The sequence below is a fragment of the Nannospalax galili genome, unplaced genomic scaffold (assembly GCF_000622305.1).
Source record: "Nannospalax galili isolate Female #2095 unplaced genomic scaffold, S.galili_v1.0 scaffold278, whole genome shotgun sequence".
Taxonomy (NCBI): domain Eukaryota; kingdom Metazoa; phylum Chordata; class Mammalia; order Rodentia; family Spalacidae; genus Nannospalax; species Nannospalax galili.
The window spans coordinates 12,106,499-12,126,738 of record NW_008347536.1 but is presented as its reverse complement, the minus strand read 5'-3'; the positions used below and the strand labels follow the sequence as shown (position 1 = coordinate 12,126,738).

Genomic DNA, 20,240 nt, shown 5'->3' with positions numbered 1-20,240 from the left:
ACAGGTGGATGCAAGAGCTGGTGTGTGCAGAGGTAGAGACAGGCACATGGGAGAGTTTCTACAGCAAAGTGGCTCTACTCAACTGAAGGACTAAACAGGAGACTGGTGACAGGAAAGGTCATCCTTAGGTCTGAACCACTTACCGTGCACTAGGAGGAATCCTTTTGCCTGCCTTAGACAGTTAAGAAGGTTAAAATTCCTAGCTGACTTTCAAATAAAACAATCACTAGAAAGGAAGCTTTGCAAGTGAACGGGACTCATTTTCAGTCCTCTCCTGCCTGTGAATATAAACCCTTCCCTCCCCTTCCAAGGGAACTTTCCCAAAATAAAAATCACAACATGCTTTGTACCACGTGCTGCTATTGCATCTTAGTTTTAGGCTGATTTCACTGTTTTATTTTTATACAAATACATGTTCATTGCTAGAATTAAAGCAAAAATATTAATGGTCAGGTACTACAGGACTAAAGTGAAACAAACCGGAAAAGCCCAACAACTGAAAAACATCAGCAATAAACTTATTTCAAGACCAAAAGATAAAATTTAGGGGCAATACCTGGAGGAAGGGAAAGTAGGAGTATATAGTTTTTAGAGAGGTATTTATAATGCGAGTTTAATGCCAGCTTTTTAATCATAAAAAGAAGTGATTTTTCTACATACTTACTACCACATACAATGCTTAATCTGGAAAGAAAATTGAAGTTCCTTGGGCCAGCAGCAGATATGGTGTGTCCATTGCCGGCAACAGACAGCACTAAAACAGAAACCCCAAAGCCCAGGGCAAAAGCACTCACAGAAGTAAGAGTGAAGGCTTCAGAATGGGACGGGCAAGGTTTAATCCCAAGTGCTACACGCTGTACAATGTTAGGGCTCTGCCTGAAATTTTACAACTGTAACAGAAACTAAGATAAAGTTCGTATTTTAGTGTCAGTTATGTTACATATTATAAACCGCCTACTCTTGAAGCAAAGGGCTTATCTTTTTAAAAAAATGTTGAGATGTTTAAAATGGAAGTTATGATTATTAGGTATTATCAGCGGTTCTCATTCAACTGTTGGTTGTGTGATTATTCATGGATTTTAATAGAAGTATAATGGCCTACGGCCAAAACTACATTCAAATCCTGCTAATGTATCCAGGCAGATAGGAAATTCCAACACACACACACACACGCACGCACACACACACACACACATACACACACACACACACACACACACACAAACACACAAACTCAAAACTAAAAACCTCCCAAAGGAACTGCTTTGTTTGTAGACTTCAATTTGAAGTAGATACTAAGGGCAATAATAGACCAGTTAAAATTCACCTGAAAAATCCCTTACCAGTCTTCAAATGTGCTAAAATACCTTTGTCAACTTAGCGTCTCTTCATGTATGTTCTATGTAGATGTATTCCATTCCAAATGTCATCTCAGCTATTTAAATATCAGGTGGCCCAAAGAGTTAATACTACTGGCAAAGTTTATAGTGCACCTGAATTTCAGGAAAGGTTACACTCATTTCACTTACTCTTCAACTGACATCGTATGCTAGAGGCCACCTTGTTATCATTGCATAAAGCTATTTAAACCTCTTTTGCTAGCACAATCTGGTTGTCAAAGCTTCATTATACATTTCACTATACAAATACTTTTCAGATGATTTTGTTTTCAAACACGAAACTCTGCTGTAACAGAAACTTAGGTTAAAATGTTTTCATGGTGGTATGGTCTCTTCTTTTATTTAAAGTGTGGTAACTCCAATAGTAAACACGTTGATCCCATGAAGGTTATTGAAGGCTATCAATAAGTGACCATGTATGATATTATCTACAATTCTCAAACTGCAACAGGACAGACTTGAACTTTTAATCAGTTTGTTAAGCATCATCTATGCCATGAATGTTTAAATATAATATATATTTAATATGAAAAGCTAAAGCACAAGTGCTTTCTCCCACCCTAAATTCTGTTTGGGTCCTCATAGATTTGGAATGCATTCTTACCCGCCGCCCTTTTCACACACAAAGTCAGGAGATCTCAGGAAATATAAAGTCAAAAATATACAAATCTTTGTTGTTATTATAATAAGATTTTTTTTCCCATGAATGAAATTACCAAGGACCATGAACTTGGAAAAAGAAAAATCAAAAAGAATTTACAGCAATTATTTATCTTCAAAGTTCAAAACTGGTCACTTCACAGAAAGACTTCAGGGTCTGTTGAAATTTTTCTTCTAAAAAGTCGTTCTGTAGTGGAGTTTTCTAGGAAAAATTAAACAGCTTTTAATAACTGGCCCGCTGGTGTGAGAGCTACCGTGGAATAAATTAGCACAAAAATGGAAAAGAAGTCTTATAACTGTTCACTGTTACAGACATAATCAACAAGGTCAGTCACTCTCAAAAGCTCATCTTCATCCTCTTCTGGTGCCCCCGCCTCCTGTCCACCACTTGTCCCATTGGGGGCTAGGCTTGCACTGACTGTGCTGCTGTCCTTGGGGGTCTGGGGCTTCTCAGTTGGTTTGCCCATCAAGTTCTCAATGGCTTTGCCAGGACTCTGGCCATTGGTGGAAGGCAAATCCACTAAGCTGTAGTCCAGTGGACTTCCCACTTTGCCCACATTGTCAAAGTCCTCTTCCTCATCACTTTCTATCCGGTAGGGCTTCTTGGTGCTCTCCTGCTCGGAGGGCAGGACCCTAGGCTGGCTGTCATGGGCAGGCTGATCCGCATCTCCACGAGCATTGTCACAGCTCTCCTCATCTGTCTCAATCCTGTGTAGCCGTTTACGAGATGGTTTGCCTTCCTCTTCGTCGTCCTCATCTGCTTCTGAATATTCGTCTGTGCTTCGGCCCCGCTTTCGAACTGACCGCTTTGATTCTTTAGTTAGTTCATCATCTTCAGAGTTCTTAGACATATAGCTCTCTAGAATAAAAAGTACATTTAAGCTGTTGGCACAGTTAACCATAAATGGATTCAGGTATTCCTTTCTTTCCCACATTCACCTCATGCCCTTCTTCTAGAGCCATTCTTATGGCCACGGACTGATCTGCCCCTCTATAATAATGCACAATACAATTCACTGTGTATTTTACTTAGGATTTTAGGAAAATTCGGATTTCCTGGGGAAGTCTGATGGCCCATGAGTTAAAGACAGGTTGGCCACAAATTCAGAAACTACTTTCCCTTATTCCTAAAACCAGGGAGTCATGTAAACATATTAGTAGGCAAAGACTGAAACTGCAGAAATGAGGGGAGGCAGGATAACCCTGAGTCTGAGGCCAGCCTCACCTGGCTATCTAATTAGTTGGAAGCTGGCCTATATTACATGAAACCCTCTCAGAACAGCAAAAAACAAAAGCAAAACACTGGGCATCGCTCTGTACATTGGAAACGGCACTCCAGCTCTCCTGTCATTAATTATCTCTGGCAGTCTGCGCATATCTTTTCACACTTTGTGCTAACCTCACGGGTCACCTAGTTTCATGGCTTTGCATACATTTACATACTGATGGGCTTCTTGTTTTAGGCAAGCATTAAATTCCAGATTAGCCAAACAGCCTCCAACATATATGTTTGGGTATCTAAACAAGCATCTTGAATCTAATGTGAACAAAACAGGTTCTGAAGGCCTATTGTTTCTACCATCTTTGTTTTGGGCAGTTTTGTTCTTTTTCCTTTAAAAAAAAAAAAGGTTTATTATTTTATGCAAACAAGTGTTCTGCCTGCACGTATGTATGTGTACATGGTGTGAGCAGTGCCCATGGACGCCAGAAGAGTGTCTAGAAACCCATGTGGGTGCTGGGAACTGAATCCCAGTCCTCTGCAAGAGCAGCCAGTATTCTTAACTGCTGAATCATCTCTTCAACCCCTAGCAGTAATGTGCTTAAAATGGCTTAGTCATCCTCAGTTTCTTTCTTTTTTTCATATAACAAATCAAGGGGCTGGAGCAATGGCTCAGTGGTTAAGAACACTGGCTGCTCTTGCAGAGAACCCAGGTTTGGTTCCCAGCACTAGATGGTGGCTAACATCTGCCTATAACTCCAGTTCTAGAGTATCTGACGCCCTCTTCTGACTTTTTCAGGCATTGCATGACATGGGTACACTTACACATATAGGCGTATGCAATACATTCATACACATAAATCCTAAAAAAAAAACTAATAAATAAAAAAATATTTTATAAAACCCCACACCTGGACTATTTCAGTAACCTCCCAACTGCTCTCCAATCTACTGCCCTGCCCCCCTTCATTTTTAATTACACAGCTACCACAGAAAATTAGAACCCCCATGACAGTGCTATCACCCCATTGCTCAAAATCTTCTAATTGCTTTCCATCTCACAGAGAATATAATCCATCATCTATACAATAGCCTATTCTTGTGGAATTTAATATATAGACACTTTAGATAACTGCTTTCACTGTCACCCAATTTCTTTCAGATTGTTACATAAATATTATGTGTGTGGCAGGGCGTGGTGGCACACGCCTTTAATCCCAGCACTCGGGAAAGGTAGGTGGATCTCTGTGAGTTCAAGGCCAGCCTGGTCTACATAGTGAGTTCCAGGACAGCTTGGGCTACAGGGAGACCCTGTCTCAAAAAGACCAAAAAAAAAAAAAAAAAAAAGTGTGTGTGCATGCGTGCATGTATACATGTGTGCTGCTGGAACTTAACTCAGGCCCACATGCATGCTAGGCAACACTCAACCAATGAGTTATAGCTTCAGCCCTTAAATGATATCTTTCTTTAAAATATTTTATTTATTATTTTTATTTTATGTGTATGCGTGTATTCCCTGCATGTAGGGTAGGTACACCTGTGTTGTGCAATGCCTGCAGAGGACAGAAGGGGCCGCTGGATCCCCTGGAACTAGAGTTACGGACAGTTGTTGGCTGCCATGTGGGTGCTGAGATTTGAACCCGGGTCTTCTGCAAGAACAACCAGCCATCACTGAGCCATCTCTCCAGCCCCAAATGTTTTCCTTAATGAGAACTTCATTAATACTCAATCTGAAATTCTATTGTTCCAACTCCCTTTTCTCCATGGCATACAACTCCATCTAATGTTTTATATTCTACTTATTTTGTTTATAGTCTTTCTACCTACCTCGATTAAGAATTACATAAGGTTATTTTGTTCTGTTGGATTCGTAGTGCTTACAACAGAACCTCGTTCAGTAAATATTCATACTGAATGGTTTAATTAATGAATTTGTTAGTCTTCATGACATGTGAAGATAAACACTCAAAATGAAGCTCAGCCCCTTCTACTGGCTCTCATATCCAAACATTTTTCCCTTTTTATCTGCTAGTCTGTTTTCAAATTCATTTCATGCTTAATTTATAGTTTTGTTTGTTTGTTTTGAAATAAGCCTTCCTGTAGCCCCAGTTGGCCTGGAACTTACTATGTAGGCCAGGCTAGCCTGGTCTCATAGAGACCTGCCTGCCACTGCCTCCTCAGTACTGGGATTCAAGGTGTGAGCCACTAAAGCTCAGCTCATGCTTAATTTATAAAAGCAATCTTCAATCAAACAATGATGAATTAAATGTATAAATAAATAGAAAAGGGTCTAGAGAGATGGTTCAGCAGGTGAGAACACTGGCTGCTCTTACAGAGGACCGACCCAGGTTCCATTCCCAGCACCCACATGGTAGCTAACAACTGTCTGTAACTCCAGTTCCAGGGGATCCAATGGCCTCTTCAGACCTCCATGGGCAATGCACGACAGGAATGTACTTAAAAACATGTAGGCAATACAGTGATACACATCAAGTAAAAATAATAAAATAATTTAAGAAGAGCTCCAGATTAACTTCAAAGACAAAATGAGTATCATAAATTGATATTGAAATCTTAAAAAATTAAAGTTTACTGTGGGTAAGTGCATGTTTCATGTGTGCAGGTGCCCATAGAGGCCAAAAGAGAGCGTTAGATCCTCTGGAGCTGGTGTTAGTGGTGTGTCTGTGAACCTGGAAACTAAACTTGGCTCCTCTCTAAGAACAGGAAGCTGTCCTAACCATTGGACTGTCTCTCCAGCCCCAACAAATTAATATTCTAGAGCTATACTTAAAATTCTGGTTTGGGGCAAAATTCAAACCATTGCATAAAACAGATACCACCTGAAATTCATAGTCAAGTTGGTAAGGACAACAGATATTCTGGGTTGACACGTCTTTGTCATACATTTATTTATTTTTATTTTATGTGTATGAGTGTATTGCCTGCATGTATGTAAGTGCACCTGTGTCGTACAATGCCTTCAGAGGTAAGAAGAGGGTGTTGGAACCCTTGGAAATAGAGTTACGGATGGTTGTTAGCTGCATGTGGGTGCTTGGACTTGAACTTGAATCTTCTTGCAAGAGCAGCCAGTGCTCTGTACTGCTGAGCCCATCTCTCCAGTCCTTTGAGTTTCAAACTATTTAGCTATTCAGGGCATTTCAAAATAAGGGCCATGAATCACAGGCCAAAAAAAGCAAATCTCAAAACAAGAAAACTCATTGTCAGGTGTAGTGGCCAAGCCTTTGAACCCAGTACTCAGGATGCAGAGGCAGGAGGATCCCTGTGAGATCAAGGTCAACCTGGTATGTAGAGAGAGTTACAGGTCAGTTCAGGCTACAAAGCAAACCCGATTCAAAAAACCAACCAAACAACCAAAACAAAACCAACTAAACAAACAAAAAAACTCAAAGCCCCTCAAAATAAATAAAAAACCCCAAATTAACAACAGATAACAAATAGTCATTTATTTAAATTATAATTAGTGATCAGGAAAAAAATACTTAGATTTACCTGAAACTTGCTATGTAGACCAGGCTGGCCTTAAACTCACAGAGATCTGCCTGCCTCTGCCTCCTGAGTGCTGGGATTAGAGGCGTGCACCACCACACCTGGCTGACTTATCTTTTATTAATAAAATATTTAACTTTATTATTATTTATTTATTATTTTTATTTAATATATGTGTGTACACTGACTGCATGTAGGTAGGTGCATCCATGTCAAGCAATTTATTTATTTATTTTATTTTATGTGTATGCAGGTATTGCCTGCATGTAGGTAGGTGCACCCAAGTCATGCAATGCCTGTGGAGGTCAGAAGAGGGCATCAGAGCCTCTGGAGCTAGAGTTATGAAGGTTGTTAGCCTCCATGTGGGTGCTTGGGAATCAAACCCGGTCCTCCGCAATAACAACCAGTGGTCTTAACTGCTAAACCATCTCCTCAGCCCCTAATTTGTTTATTTTTAATTTTATGTGTATGACTGTTTTGCCTGCATGCATGTTAAGTGCACCTGTGCCATGCAATTCCTGTGGAAACCAGAAGAGGGTGACAGATCCTCAGGAACTGGAATTATGGATGGTTGTTAGCCAACATGTAGACACCTAGAACTGAACCTGGATTCTCTAGAGCAAGCAGTGCTCTTAATGGCTCAGTCATCATTCCATCCTACAAAAAAATTTTTTAAAAATATTTTATTATTTTTATATGTATACGTGTATTGCCTGCATGTAGATAAGTGCACCGTGTCATGCAATGCCCGCAGAGGACAGAAGAGGCTGTCGGATCCCCTGGAACTGGAGTTATGGAGAGTTGTTAGCTGCCATGTGGCTGATAGGATTCAAACCCAGGTTTTCTGCAAGAACAACCAATGTTCTTAACGGCTGAGCCATCTCTCCAGCCCCCATCCTACAAAATTTATCTTAAGGGAAATAGTGAGAGGGGCTGGAGAGATGGCTCAGCAGTTAAGAGCACTAAATGCTCTTGCAGAGGACCTGGGTTCAATTACAGCACCCATATGGAGGGTCTGTAACTCCAGTTCCAGGGGATTTGATTCCCATTTCTGACCTTGGTGGGCACTGCATCACATTGCATGACTGCATGCTCTGAGACACATGCAGGCAATTCACTCATACACATAAAATAAAATAATAAATAAAATATTTTAAAGATACTAGTGATTGTATGAATTAAAAAACAAACAAAAAATGCATAACCACAGTCCTCAGTTTCCTGAAGAGGGTCTATGTCTACCTGCCCATGCTCCCAAAAATAGGAGGTACTCTTACCTTCACTTTCTGAGCTGGAAAGCCTGCGCTTGTGAACTCGCCTTATTTCTTTGCCTCGTCGTAAACTCTTCTGGGAACCATCACTTTCTGAATCTTCTTTGTAGTTAATCTGTCTTTTCTGGTTCCTTCTTGACCTCCTTCGCCTGGTCTCTACAAAATCATCACTAAAATCATCGCTAAAGTCACTTTCTGTTTAATAAAAGGAAGAAAAAAGAAGTCAATATTTAAAATTTAAATGCATTTGGTAGAGTGTAACTAGCTCATTCTATAAAAAATATAAAGTAGTTAGGATTTAGTTGTAAAAATTTTAGTTGATTTTTGCTGGGCATCGTAGTGTATGCCTTTAATCCCAGCACTCTGGAGGCAGAGGCAGGTAGATCTCAGTAAGTTCAAGGCCAGCCTGGTCTACACAGTGAGTTCTAGGGCAGCTGGGGCTACAGGGGAGACCCCGTCTCAAAAAAAAAAAAAAATAGTTGATTTTTATAAATCTTATTTTCTTTTAAAAATATGAATCCCTTTGCCAAATATCACAAACGCCCTTTTTTTTTTTTTTTTTTTTTGAGACAAGGTCTCTAGCCCAGAGGGACCTTGAAATCTATGTAGCTGAGGCTGGCTGAATTCCTGCCTCCATCTCTTGAATGCATCGCTGTGCAGTCAGTGGTGGGGATCACACACGGGGCTTCATGCATGCTGGACAAGCATCAACTGAACTATATCTCCAGCCCCACAAATGTATACTATTAATTCCCAACATAAAAACTAAAAGAAAGTAAAAGAGGAGAGAAGTGAGGGGAAGAGAAAAGGGAAGGGTGAGAGGTAGACAGAAGGTGTGTGTGCTTGCCAAGATCTACCCTTGACTTAGTCTGCAGTGCCAACAAAGGAACAAAAAAGTTTTTAATATATAGTTTGTAAAAATCTGTCTTACATTCAACTAATAATAACTGTCCAAAGTGAAGAGAGTAAGTGTATGGAGTGCCTAGCCACAAACGGGACATCTATATCACATCCACTCTGCCTAAGGCTCAGGGACCATCTTGGAATAGGAGTTGGAAAGATTCTAAGAGCTAGATGTTGGGGAGGACCAGAGCAAAACAAGTATTTCCTGCACCTGACAGGCCTTGGTACTCAAGAACTCATAGCAGCTGTAGTTGCCTGCATAAGATCAAGCCAGCCACCACCCATAGTTGGGGGGATACTTCAGGTGAAGGCTTTTGGGAGTGTGGCCCCAGGTAGGCCTACTCAGTAGATGGTCCCACACCCACCAGTATATGGGCAGAACAAATTGGACTAGGTGGGGGAAAAAAGGAACGAATTTGGGAGGGAGTGAGGTGTATTTGGGAGAAGTAGGGGTGAATATAATCAAAATACACAGCTTTTGGTTATGTATGCATGTATGAAATTCTCAAATAAGAAGTATTTTTAGTCAGGTATGGTGGTGCTTCCCTTTAATCCCAGTACTTGGGAGACAGAGGCAGGAGGATCTCTGTAAGCTTAAGGCCAGCCTGGCTACATAATGAGTTCCAGGCCAGCTGTTGCTATAAAAATCCCAGTCTAAAAAGAACTAAAATCAAAACAAAAGTTTTTTTTTTTTTTTTTTTTTGGTTTTTTTGAGACAGGGTCTCCCTGCAGCCACAGCAGGTCTGGATTTGCTATGGAAACCAGGCTGGCCTTGAACTCAGAGATCTGCCTGCCTCTGCCTCTCAAGTGCTGGGATTAAAGGCGTGAGCCACCACACCCAGCCCACAAAAGTATTTTTTTAAAAAAATATAAAGGTCTTGGGGCTGGAGAGATGGCTCATCAGTTAAGAACACTGGTTATTCTTGTAGAAGACCTGGGTTTGAATCCCAGCACCCACATGACAGCTAACTACTGTCTGTAACTCCAGTCCCAGAGTATCTGACATCTCTTCTGACCTCCACGGGCATCGCTGGACATGGGTGTACATGCCGGCAATACACACATACACATAAAATTTAAAAAAAAGGTCTTGCCGGGTATGGTGGTGCATGCCTTCAGTCCTAGCACTCAAGAAGCAGAGGCAGACAGATCTCTGTTAAGTTCAAGGTCATTCTAGTCTATATAGCGAATTCCAGACTATTTAGGGTTATAGGGAGACCCTGTCTCAAAATTACAAAAAAGAAAGATTTAATTACAGAAAACAAATGCTTTTATATTTTCCTATAATCATTTCTCAATTTGAAAGCGTCAAATTTGCATATCTTTGGATCGCATCTTAGACTGTTTAATTTATTTACTTTTAAATATTTTATTATTTTTAGTGTATCAGCATATTGCCTGCATCTATGTAAGTGCATCCATGTTGTATGATGCTCAAGGAGGTTAGAAGAGGGCATTGGATTCCCCTGGAATTGGAGTTAAGGATGGTTCTTAGCTGCCACGTGGATCTCAGAATTGAATCTGGGTCCTCTGCAAGAGCAGTCAGTGTTCTTAACTGCTGACCCATCTCTCCAGCTCTAGAATGTTTTATTAAAAAAAAAAAAAATTGGGGCTGGAAAGATGGCTCAGAGGTTAAGAACACTGATAGTTCTTGCAGAAAACCTGGGTTCGAATCCCAGCACCCACATGGCATATAACAATTGTCCGTAACTCCAGTTCCAGGGGATCCGACAGCCTCTTCTGTCCTCTGCAGGCATTGCACGACACAGGTGCACTTACCTACATGTAGGCAATATATGTGTACACATAAAAATAATAAATAAATAAAAAATTTTTTCTTTTGGTCTTTTTTAAGACAGGGTCGCCCAGTAATTCCAGCTGACCTGAGCTCACTATGTAGTCCAGGCTGGCCTTGAACTCACAGAGATCTGCCTGCTTCTGCCTCCCAAGTGCTGGGATTAAAGGTGTGAGCCACCATGCCCAGCAATAAATAAAATATTAAAAAAAAAAATCAATTGTTGCTAAGTAGAGTTACACACATACACACACGCACAGATAAGTAAATTTTCTCTTGGATGGGCATGGTGCCACATACCTTTAATTCCACCACTTGGGAGGCAGAGGCAAGTGGATCTCTGTGAGATTGAGACCCTCCTAGACTACATGGCAAGTTCCAGGCCAGCTGGGGCTACAGGGAGACCCAGTCTCAAAAAGAACTCTCCCCACTCCCCAAGAAAATTTTGGCTTAGAATTAGGACAGAACTTCCAATCTTAAAATTGGCCTTAAAGACGCTTCTACCCTTTTGTACTCTGAAGTGGAAGCAGGCACTCTCAGCACTGACAATTATAAAATCAACTCTGAAAAACACTTAAGATACTCTATGTCCTGACTGTTAAAAAGATTAAGGCAAGATTTAATTCTTTATGTAAAAATAAGCACACCTATCACATTAATGTGTGCATTTTTGGTATTTAATAGATGAAAAAATTATGTATATGCCAAAGAACTGTTTTATCTAAAAATATTCTTTTAATTTTTTTCACTGATTTATTTATGTATTCATGCATTTATTTTTTTTAATTTTATTTATTATATTTATTTTATGTGTATGTGTGTATTGCCTGCATGTAGGTAAGTGCACCCGTGTTGTGCAATGCGCACAGAGGTCAGAAGAGGCTGTCGGATCCCCTGGAACTGGAGTTACGGACAGTTGTTAGCTGCCATGTGGTTCTTGGGTTCGAATCCAGGTCTTCTGCAAGAACAACCAGTGTTCTTAACCGCTGAGCCATCTCTCCAGCTCCCTGCAATTATTTATTGTGTCTATGTGCACCCTGGTGCACATGTGGAGTTCACAAGGAAATTTAATGGAAGTTGGCTTTCTCCTTCCACCATGTAGGTTCTGGGAATCAAACTCAGGTCATAAGGCCTGGGGGCAAGTGCCTCTATCACTGAGCCATTTGGCTGGCCCAAAAAATTTGTTTATGGGGTTTTTTAAGTCAGGGTCTCACTATGCAGATGAGGCTGGCCTCAAACTCACAGAGATATACCTGCTTCTGCCTCCCAAGTGCTGGGATTAAAGGCATAAGACACCAAGCTGAGCCCAAATGAATTGTTTTAAAAATAAATTTATGTTTATAATTATCAGTAAATATTTGAGTTATATGTTTATTTTATATACCTATGTACTGGGAGTTGTATAAAAGCTTCTCAGGAATAAAGGGCTTGGATAAAGTGGATTGGTTTAGAAGCCCTGCTCTGTGCACTAGCATAACAGGCACTAGTGTTGTTTCTCCAACATATGAAAATGTTCTCATGGTGCCAAGAGACCCAAGAAACACTTGGTACCAGAAGGATTCATTGAAATTCTAAAAGAATTTGGTATGAAGCTAACACTTCAATTTGTATGAATTTTCTCAGATGTGCTCTATGTGAAAAATTAATTAACTAATTCTTCATCAGGAAGCTTCTATCTCAACTGAATGGAATTTCAGCAACCTGTGGCTCCAGGAGCCAGAGAGTTACTAGGATAGTATGATACAGAGAGGTTATTTTTACCAGAGTCTCTACTATTCTCCTCAGATTCCTCCTCTTCATCATCATCAGAGTACTTTTTCTTTGGGGTCTTTCTCCGCAGACGCCTACTTTGCCTCATTGGCCGGGAGGGATGCCTCCTCAGTCTCCGGCTACAGAAATCAGTGTCGCTGTCATCATTAGATGGTGGATCTTCTTCACTTTCATCTGGATTTTCATCAGATACAACAAACTCATCTTGGGATCTGTCCAAGAAAAACCACATAGTTCATGATGATACAATTAGGTTTTGGTTCTTTTTTTTTTTTAAGTCTTTTTTGAGACAGGGTCTCCCTGTAGCCCCAGCTGTCCTGGAACTCACTATGTAGACCAGGCTGGCCTTGAACTCACAGAGATCCAGCTGCCTCTGCCTCCTGAGTGCTGGGATTAAAGGCGTGCACTGCCACCAAACCAAACCGGCTGGTTTTGGTTCTTTTAATAATTTTTGTAAAATGGTACATTTTGAAGTACCCTAGATTGAGCTTCCCCAGATTGTATGGAGTCCAACCCCCTACATTGGGACCACCTATATATAGTCCATCCCACAACCCCAGTCTAGGCTTCTGTGCTCTTTAGTAGGGGCCCAGACCTTTGTAGACTGCCTGAGAGCACCTAAATCAGAGTTCCTCTTAGCAAGCTTCCCAAAATATTCTGGGACGGGGTTCTAGAAGGGGTCCAGACCTTGGGAGGAAGCCTGAGAGCATCTAACTGGAGCCTGACTTGGACATCTGCAGGAGCTTCTGAGTAGCTGGACTGAAGCCATTTGTTCCCTCCAAAATAAAATCTGAGAGAATCCGAAGCCTAGACCAACCAGCTTTACATACCCAGTAAGAAAACATTCAAGGCACACCAATAATACAGACGCAGACTTCAACTCAACAAAGGAAGATTTGAGTTTCACACCAAAATCACAAACAGCAAAAGAAATCCACATGCCAAAATCACAACGGAAAAAGAATCATATGGAAAACCAAAACATTAAGTTCCCACCAAACCTCCTAGAGATAACCCACAACACTGACCAAAGAATTTAAACGAATTTAAAGAACACACAAACAAATCAAAGAACTAAAAGAAGAAAGGGATAAATTTCTGAATAAATTCAGAAAATAAATACAAATACTGAAGAAAACTCAGGCTGAAATGAAAAAGGAAGTGAAAAAACTTAATAAGCCAATTAGAAATGACAGGAGAAAGCCTCACTGCTAGAATGAATGAAGTGGAAAACAGAATATCAAGACTGGACAAGAAAGTTGAAGAATTAGACCGCTTAACTAAAGATTATGAAAAAATTTAAAAACACAGGAATGGATTACGCAGGAAATGTGGGACACCACGAAAAGACCAAATTTATGCATCGTAGGCATAGAGGAAGGAGAAAAATCTCAGGATAATGGTATTCACCACATTATTACAGAGCTATAGTCATAAACACAGCATGGTTCTGGCACAAAAATAGACACATAGATCAACACAACTGAAGGCCCAAACCTGAGTACATGCAATTTCACACCTGATATTTGACAAAGGTGCCAAGAAGACACAATGGAGGAAAGAGCATCTTCAACAAACGGTGCTGGCAAAACTGGATCTCCATCTGCAGAAGAATAAAACTAGACCCTTATCCTTTTTTTGGGGGGGGGTCTTTTTGAGGCAGGGTCTCCCTGTAGCCCCAGCTGGCTTGGAACTTGCTATATAGACCAGGCTGGCCTCAAACAACAAAGAATCAAGAAAACAAGTGACCCAATTAAAAGATGGGCTAAAGATCTAAACAGAGATTTCTCAAAAGAAGAAATAAAGATGGTTAAGAAACATTTAAAAAAGTGTTCAACATCGTTAGTAATTAGGGTTATACCATTCCTTGGCATATACCCAAGGACTCATGCTACTGCAGAGATACTTGTACAACCATGTTTGTTGCTGTTCTTTTCACAATAGCTAAGAGACGGAAGCAACCTAAGTGTCCCTTAACTGACAAGTGGCTAACAAACATGTGGTACATTTACATAATGGAGTTCTACTCAGCAGTAAAGAAAGATGAAATCATGAAATTTGAGCTAAATGGATGGATCTAGAAACTGTTATACTAAGTGAAGTAAAAAAGACTCAGAAAAACAAAAGATGTTCTCCTTCATTTGTGGATCCTAGCACTAAAGCCTTATCTATATCCTGATGTAACGGCAGGAACCAGGAAAATGGAAGAGAACCAGGGAAGTAAAAGGAAAGAAGGAACCCAAGAGAGAACAGTAGGAGACAGCTGTTACTAAGGGAGAAATGTGTAAAATGGGCATCGTTAAATGGGAGGGGAGAATGAGGGCTACACAAGGAACTATGGGGCCAAAGAGAAAGAAGATGCTCAAGAGAGGTGGGACCATAGCAGACAGGAATTATCAAGAGAGAAATGGGGAAAATAGGGACATTTTAATGGGGAGGATAGGAGGGAGGATAAGACAGGGAGAGAAAGAGAAGAGATAAGTAATGCCTAGCTAGTATAAAAAAAAAGAGGGAATCGTATTAATCCAAAAATCTACTGAAAAATTACACATACAATATCTCTACATGAGTCCATGTACATAGCTGAAAGCCACACAAAAGGAACAGTGCCAGACAGGAGAAACATTCCTTTGAGTTGTTGGCCAGGGTAGTCCCAAGAGACTTCCAAAATTACTCAGGCTATTGCCATAGCCCTTGATTGCCCCCCAGAACTTGAAGGTATGACCATTTAAGCCTGAAGTATGAAGACAGGCAAACTTTGGACATAGGATTTGGAGCAATGGTACTAGGAATGACCTGGAAGCCACCTCCCCTGAAGGCTAGCTCTCATAGCTTTGGAGAGTACTAGGCAAGCTGGTAAAGGAGAACATTAACCGATGGCCCAACCCCAGCTCCAAGGCCTAAAAACCACATCAATGACCAGCACAGCAAACACTGGTGCAGTAGTGGCACTTTTATCTTGGGGGTAATCAACATCTACCTAATTGGACTTAAAGCTTACTCAATGGGAGGAAACTCCTGTGTGGTACTGTAAACCTAGCCAAATATACATAACTGGAGAAGTCATAGATCTTACAGAAAACCCCAAGTCACATCCCTAGACAATGTAATTTCTTCTTTTTTAAAAAAATATTTTATTTATTATTTTTATTTTATGTGTATGCATGTATCGCCTGCATGTAGGTAAGTGCACCTGTGTCGTCAAGGCCCACGAAGGACAGAAGAGACTGCTGGATCCCCTGGAACTGGAGTTACAGACAGCTGTTAGCTGCCATGTGGGTGCTGGGATTTGAGCCCAGGTCTCCTGCAAGAACAGTGTTCTTAACCACTGAGCTATCTCTCCAGCCCGACAATGTAATTTCTTACTATGTAATTTTACAGAGTGTGGGTCCTTGAACAGAGCTCCTATATCAAAATCCACCCACTCAGGGCTCAGAGACCACTGCAGAAGAAGGGGTGGAAAAATTATAAGAACCAGGGAGGAGGTGCATGACCATATGGAAATAAGAGTCCTATAGGTTCCTGGGATTCTTCTCATATGAACCATCATCTTATGCAATGGTGTCAGCATGCACAAGACCCATGCAAACTCAAGCAGACAAAAACCAAGCACAGAACTGTGGAAATGGACAGCAGGCCCCAATCTTAGTCGAAGAGTTATTTCAGCTGATTACTGCTGGGTGAGGAAGAGCTGATCTTCTTAAAGGGAGGGACTCTAGATAGGCTGACTAGACCTCAGGCAATGAATTTGCACTGAGGGACATTTGGGGACACTAATTGACATGATAAGCCTTAACACATGACAGACTGTCTGAATTCACTGGGGTGGCTATGGGAGGTGGTCAATGGGGAAGGGTGTATAAAGATGATTAAAATGTTCTGTATGAAATAGACAAAAATTCAATAAAAATATTTTTTAAAAAGAAGTGATAACTAGTTTTTCAGTTCCAAGTACAAATTTTTAAGGTCTTTTAAAATTATTTTTAAAAATTTAACGCTTATGAGTGTATTGCCTGCACGCACATAGGTGCACCTGTGTTGTGCAATGCCTGCGGAGGTCAGAAGAGGGCATCGGATCCCCTGGAACTTGAATTACAGATGGTTGTTAGCTGCCATGTGGGTGCTGAGAATCGAACCCAGGTCCTCTGCAAGAGTGGACAGTGCTTTTAACCTCTGAGCCACCTCTCCAGTCCCTAAAGTTCAAATTTTTAGCTCACCCCACTCTATAATCCAGCTCTTTGATGTCCTGGTCCCAGCTCTACCAGGGCATTCTCTGCCCCCTTCTCATATTCATGCTATCCTGAGTCACCAAGAGTTTCCTAAGTAGTCCATGAATTTGAAGATGTGACTCTCTGGGGTGCTTTCTTTTCTCCCCTTGCTTCTAACCCCAAGCTCACTGGGCTGCCCCTATAAGTCATTCTACAAATTTCAGTTCTAAGGTCTTACTGCATGGGTTCCTTGGCCTCCTTAGATGGAGCCAACCATCTTCTCTACCTTAATTTATATCCTACCTATGTTATAGAAGAAGATTATGCAGAATAACTTTTTGTGGTTGATATGCTTCTCATTACATCTATGAGCAAGTTGAAAGGAGAAACTTTACAGTATTGTTTCGATATCTGTTCTGCATAGAAGCCACTTTGATCCTCATACTGGATTAGTGGCCCCTTTCCCCAACTACAGATCACAAGAGAATGGTAACTAATTACTTCTTCTTTTTTGTCTATTTTGAGACAGGGTATCCCTGTAGCCCCAGCTGTCCAGGAATTCATTAATAAATCAAAGTTCAATTATTGCTAATCAAATTTAAATAAAAATTTGAATATTAACGACAAATCTAGCTTTAATTTTAATCTAAAAAGAAACAAAATCAGCATTTGTGAATTTGCTGTAAACATCCTGAAAATGCAGATTGCTTATGTACATGAAGAATAAATGCCACATCCCAGCACAGCCACGGCTCTCTACAGACCCAACTCTGTTTACACTGGCTCCTAGAGAACAGGTCTCCAAGCAGGTTACGCACCCATCACTGATCTTGAACTCATCCTCACTCTCTTCTTCATCTAGGTTGCTGTCACTGTCAAGATCATTAAGTCGCCGGCGTTTCTTCCTCCGAGCAGCAGCTGCCCTCTGGGGTCGTTTATTTTCTTTTCGTTCTTCATCTAAAATGGTAGAGATGTCTTTCCCACGGTGACCTGTGATGGTGGAGATGTCTTTTCCTCGGCCAACTCCTGAAGGAAACAGATAACTGCATGTTTATTAAACCTTCCCTGTAACTTGTAAACTGTCCTTATTTGTGAGTACCTCTTTATTTAATTGCTTCTTAGAAACATACAAATCTCTCACAACTTCAGCTGTCAAAGCTCTAAAGAACTGGCATATCTGTCCTACCGAATACAAGTTTACAATGTAAGCACTCTCTCTCTCTCTCTCTCTCTCTCTCTCTCTGTCTCTCTCTCTCTCTGTCTCTCTCTCTCTGTCTCTCTCTCTCTCTCTCTCTCTCTCTCTCTTATATTTGGTCTTTTTGAGACAGGATCTCCCTGTAGCCCCAGCTGTCCTTGAACTCACAGAGATCCGCCTGCCTCTGCCTCTGGAGTGCTGGGATTAAAGGCGTGCGCCACCACGCCTGGCCCAGGACCCAATATTTTTAAATTTTGAATCGATATAACACTAAATGATACTTTTTTCTTTTTTCCCTGTGGGGTATGGTTTGAGACAGTCTCTGTGTAGCCCAGGTTGGCCTTGAATTCATAATCCTTTTGCCTCAACTTCCTGAATGCTGGGATTACAGGTGTGTACCACTATGCTTGGCTCAATACTCATCTTAAAATTTTTTTTTTAACTTAATGTGTGTGCAGGTGTGTATGTGCCAAGGGGCACTTGTGAAGGTCAGAGGACAACTCCCAGTTATCATTCTGTCTGACAACCTGGTGGGATCTGGAATGGTACTTAGGAGTAAAGTCTGTGCACATGTGCCTCTTCCCACTGAGTCATCTTGCTAGACCTCAATACTCATGATTTTCATTTTTCTTTAAATTTATGCGTACACGTGTGTGCCCGTGAGTAAATGTCACATATATGTGGGTACACTCAGAGGCCAGAAGACGGCATTAGATCCCTTGGAGCTAGAGTAACAGGTGGTTATGAGCCACCCAATATGGGTGCAAGGTCTGGCACTCAGGTCCCCTGGAAGAGCAGGAAATGTTCTAAACTTCTGAGCCACCTCTCCAGCCCCAATACTATCCTTTAAAGAATGTAACTCAGAGGTTTGTAAATGTAATCACAGAGTTATCCAACTATCACCATTAACCAATGAGAGAACATTTTATCATTCCAAAAAGAAACCTCATACGTATTAGCAGTCACTCAAGAATTTCCTTTAAAACAGAAAGGAAAAAAAAAAAAGGATAAAGGATAAAAACATAAAGGACCATCTCTGAAAAACTAAGATGTCAGTTCCTTTACAAACAATCTACTTATTGATCCATTCTGGAGTTTTCATAACAACAGGAACAAACCAGAATATTCCACATTGGATCATTTGGTAACTGGCTACAGAATGCTTTAATAAATTACCCTCAAATTCTTCTATAATGCCATTTTGAAAGACAATGAAATTAGCAAACTGATTTTTAACAGCTATACAACAGCATTTAGATTTGGGTTATTCACAACTGACTTCATAGTTGCAAAGACAAGAATAAGGTTCCTTAGTATTCTAACTGCAACCAGTTAAGAGTTGTTTGCTCAATGGAGAAAAATTAACATTTTGTATTAGATCATAAAAAGTTAACAGTAATTATCAAGATTTCTATATACTGGTACTATGTCAATAGAGTATTTTGAATGAGAGACAATTAGTTCAGTGTTAACACCGGGGAGGAGAATAACCTGATGGCAGAATTATGTGAAAAAAAGCAAATGATAAAAACATACCTCCTCCATCAGCCTCTTTGATATCATCTTCGATAGCTTCATCAATTGCTTCATCAAACTCATCAAATCTAAAACATGCACAACGACCATATTATAGACTTTGTTTTTGATTTCTAAAGATCACCTACACTAGGTGGCTGCTCTTTGTGTCCCCTCCCCAACTCAAAGTGGAAGCCTAACCACCAGCAGATGGCATTAGGAGGTGGATACATACTTTTAATAACACGTAAGAGAACTGGTTGCTGTAACGGAATAAATGGGGACATTTGATCTAGAGGACGTTAGCAAGGGAAAAATGGTAAGAAACTGCAGAGAGTAAAGAGCTGCACAGGGGGCTAGAAGACAGCAGTATAGTAGATACACAGGGGGAAGATGGCAGAATAGTAGATACATGGGGGTGGGGGTGGGGGGTAGGGGACAGCAGTATAATAGATACACAGAGAGGGAAGACAGATGAGATGGAGCTGGAAAGTTAAGTAGAGATGAGACCACATAGTACCTTACAGACTTGTTAAATCCTATCTCAAGAGCTATAAAAACCCAACAAAGGGGGCTGGAGAGATGGCTCAGCAGTTAAGAGCACTGACTGCTCTTGCGAAGACCTGGGTTCAATTTCCAGCACCCACATGGCGGCTTCAAACTGTCCTTAACTCCAGTTCCAGGGGAATCTGAAGCCCTCTTCTTACCTCCAGAGCATTGCACGGCATGGGTGCACTCATATACATATAGGCAATACACTCATACACATGAAAAGAATAAATAAACCAGGCCGTGGT

The 20,240-nt window shown here is 40.8% G+C and overlaps 1 protein-coding gene across 1 annotated transcript in view; it reads right to left on the bottom strand.

Moving 5' to 3' along the window:
- Nucleotides 1–1,853: 1,853 nt before the first annotated feature.
- The window catches only part of Rsf1 (remodeling and spacing factor 1), a 149,145-nt gene continuing 130,758 nt past the window's right edge, over nucleotides 1,854–20,240 (bottom strand). Inside the window, exons 12-16 of the mRNA XM_008844208.3 lie at nucleotides 19,465–19,532; nucleotides 17,552–17,759; nucleotides 12,517–12,737; nucleotides 8,064–8,252; nucleotides 1,854–2,919 (exon numbers count right to left, since the gene is read on the bottom strand). Coding sequence (XP_008842430.1) covers nucleotides 2,351–2,919; nucleotides 8,064–8,252; nucleotides 12,517–12,737; nucleotides 17,552–17,759; nucleotides 19,465–19,532 — 1,255 coding nt within the window. The 3' untranslated portion in view covers nucleotides 1,854–2,350. The remainder of the gene's footprint in view (nucleotides 2,920–8,063; nucleotides 8,253–12,516; nucleotides 12,738–17,551; nucleotides 17,760–19,464; nucleotides 19,533–20,240) is intronic.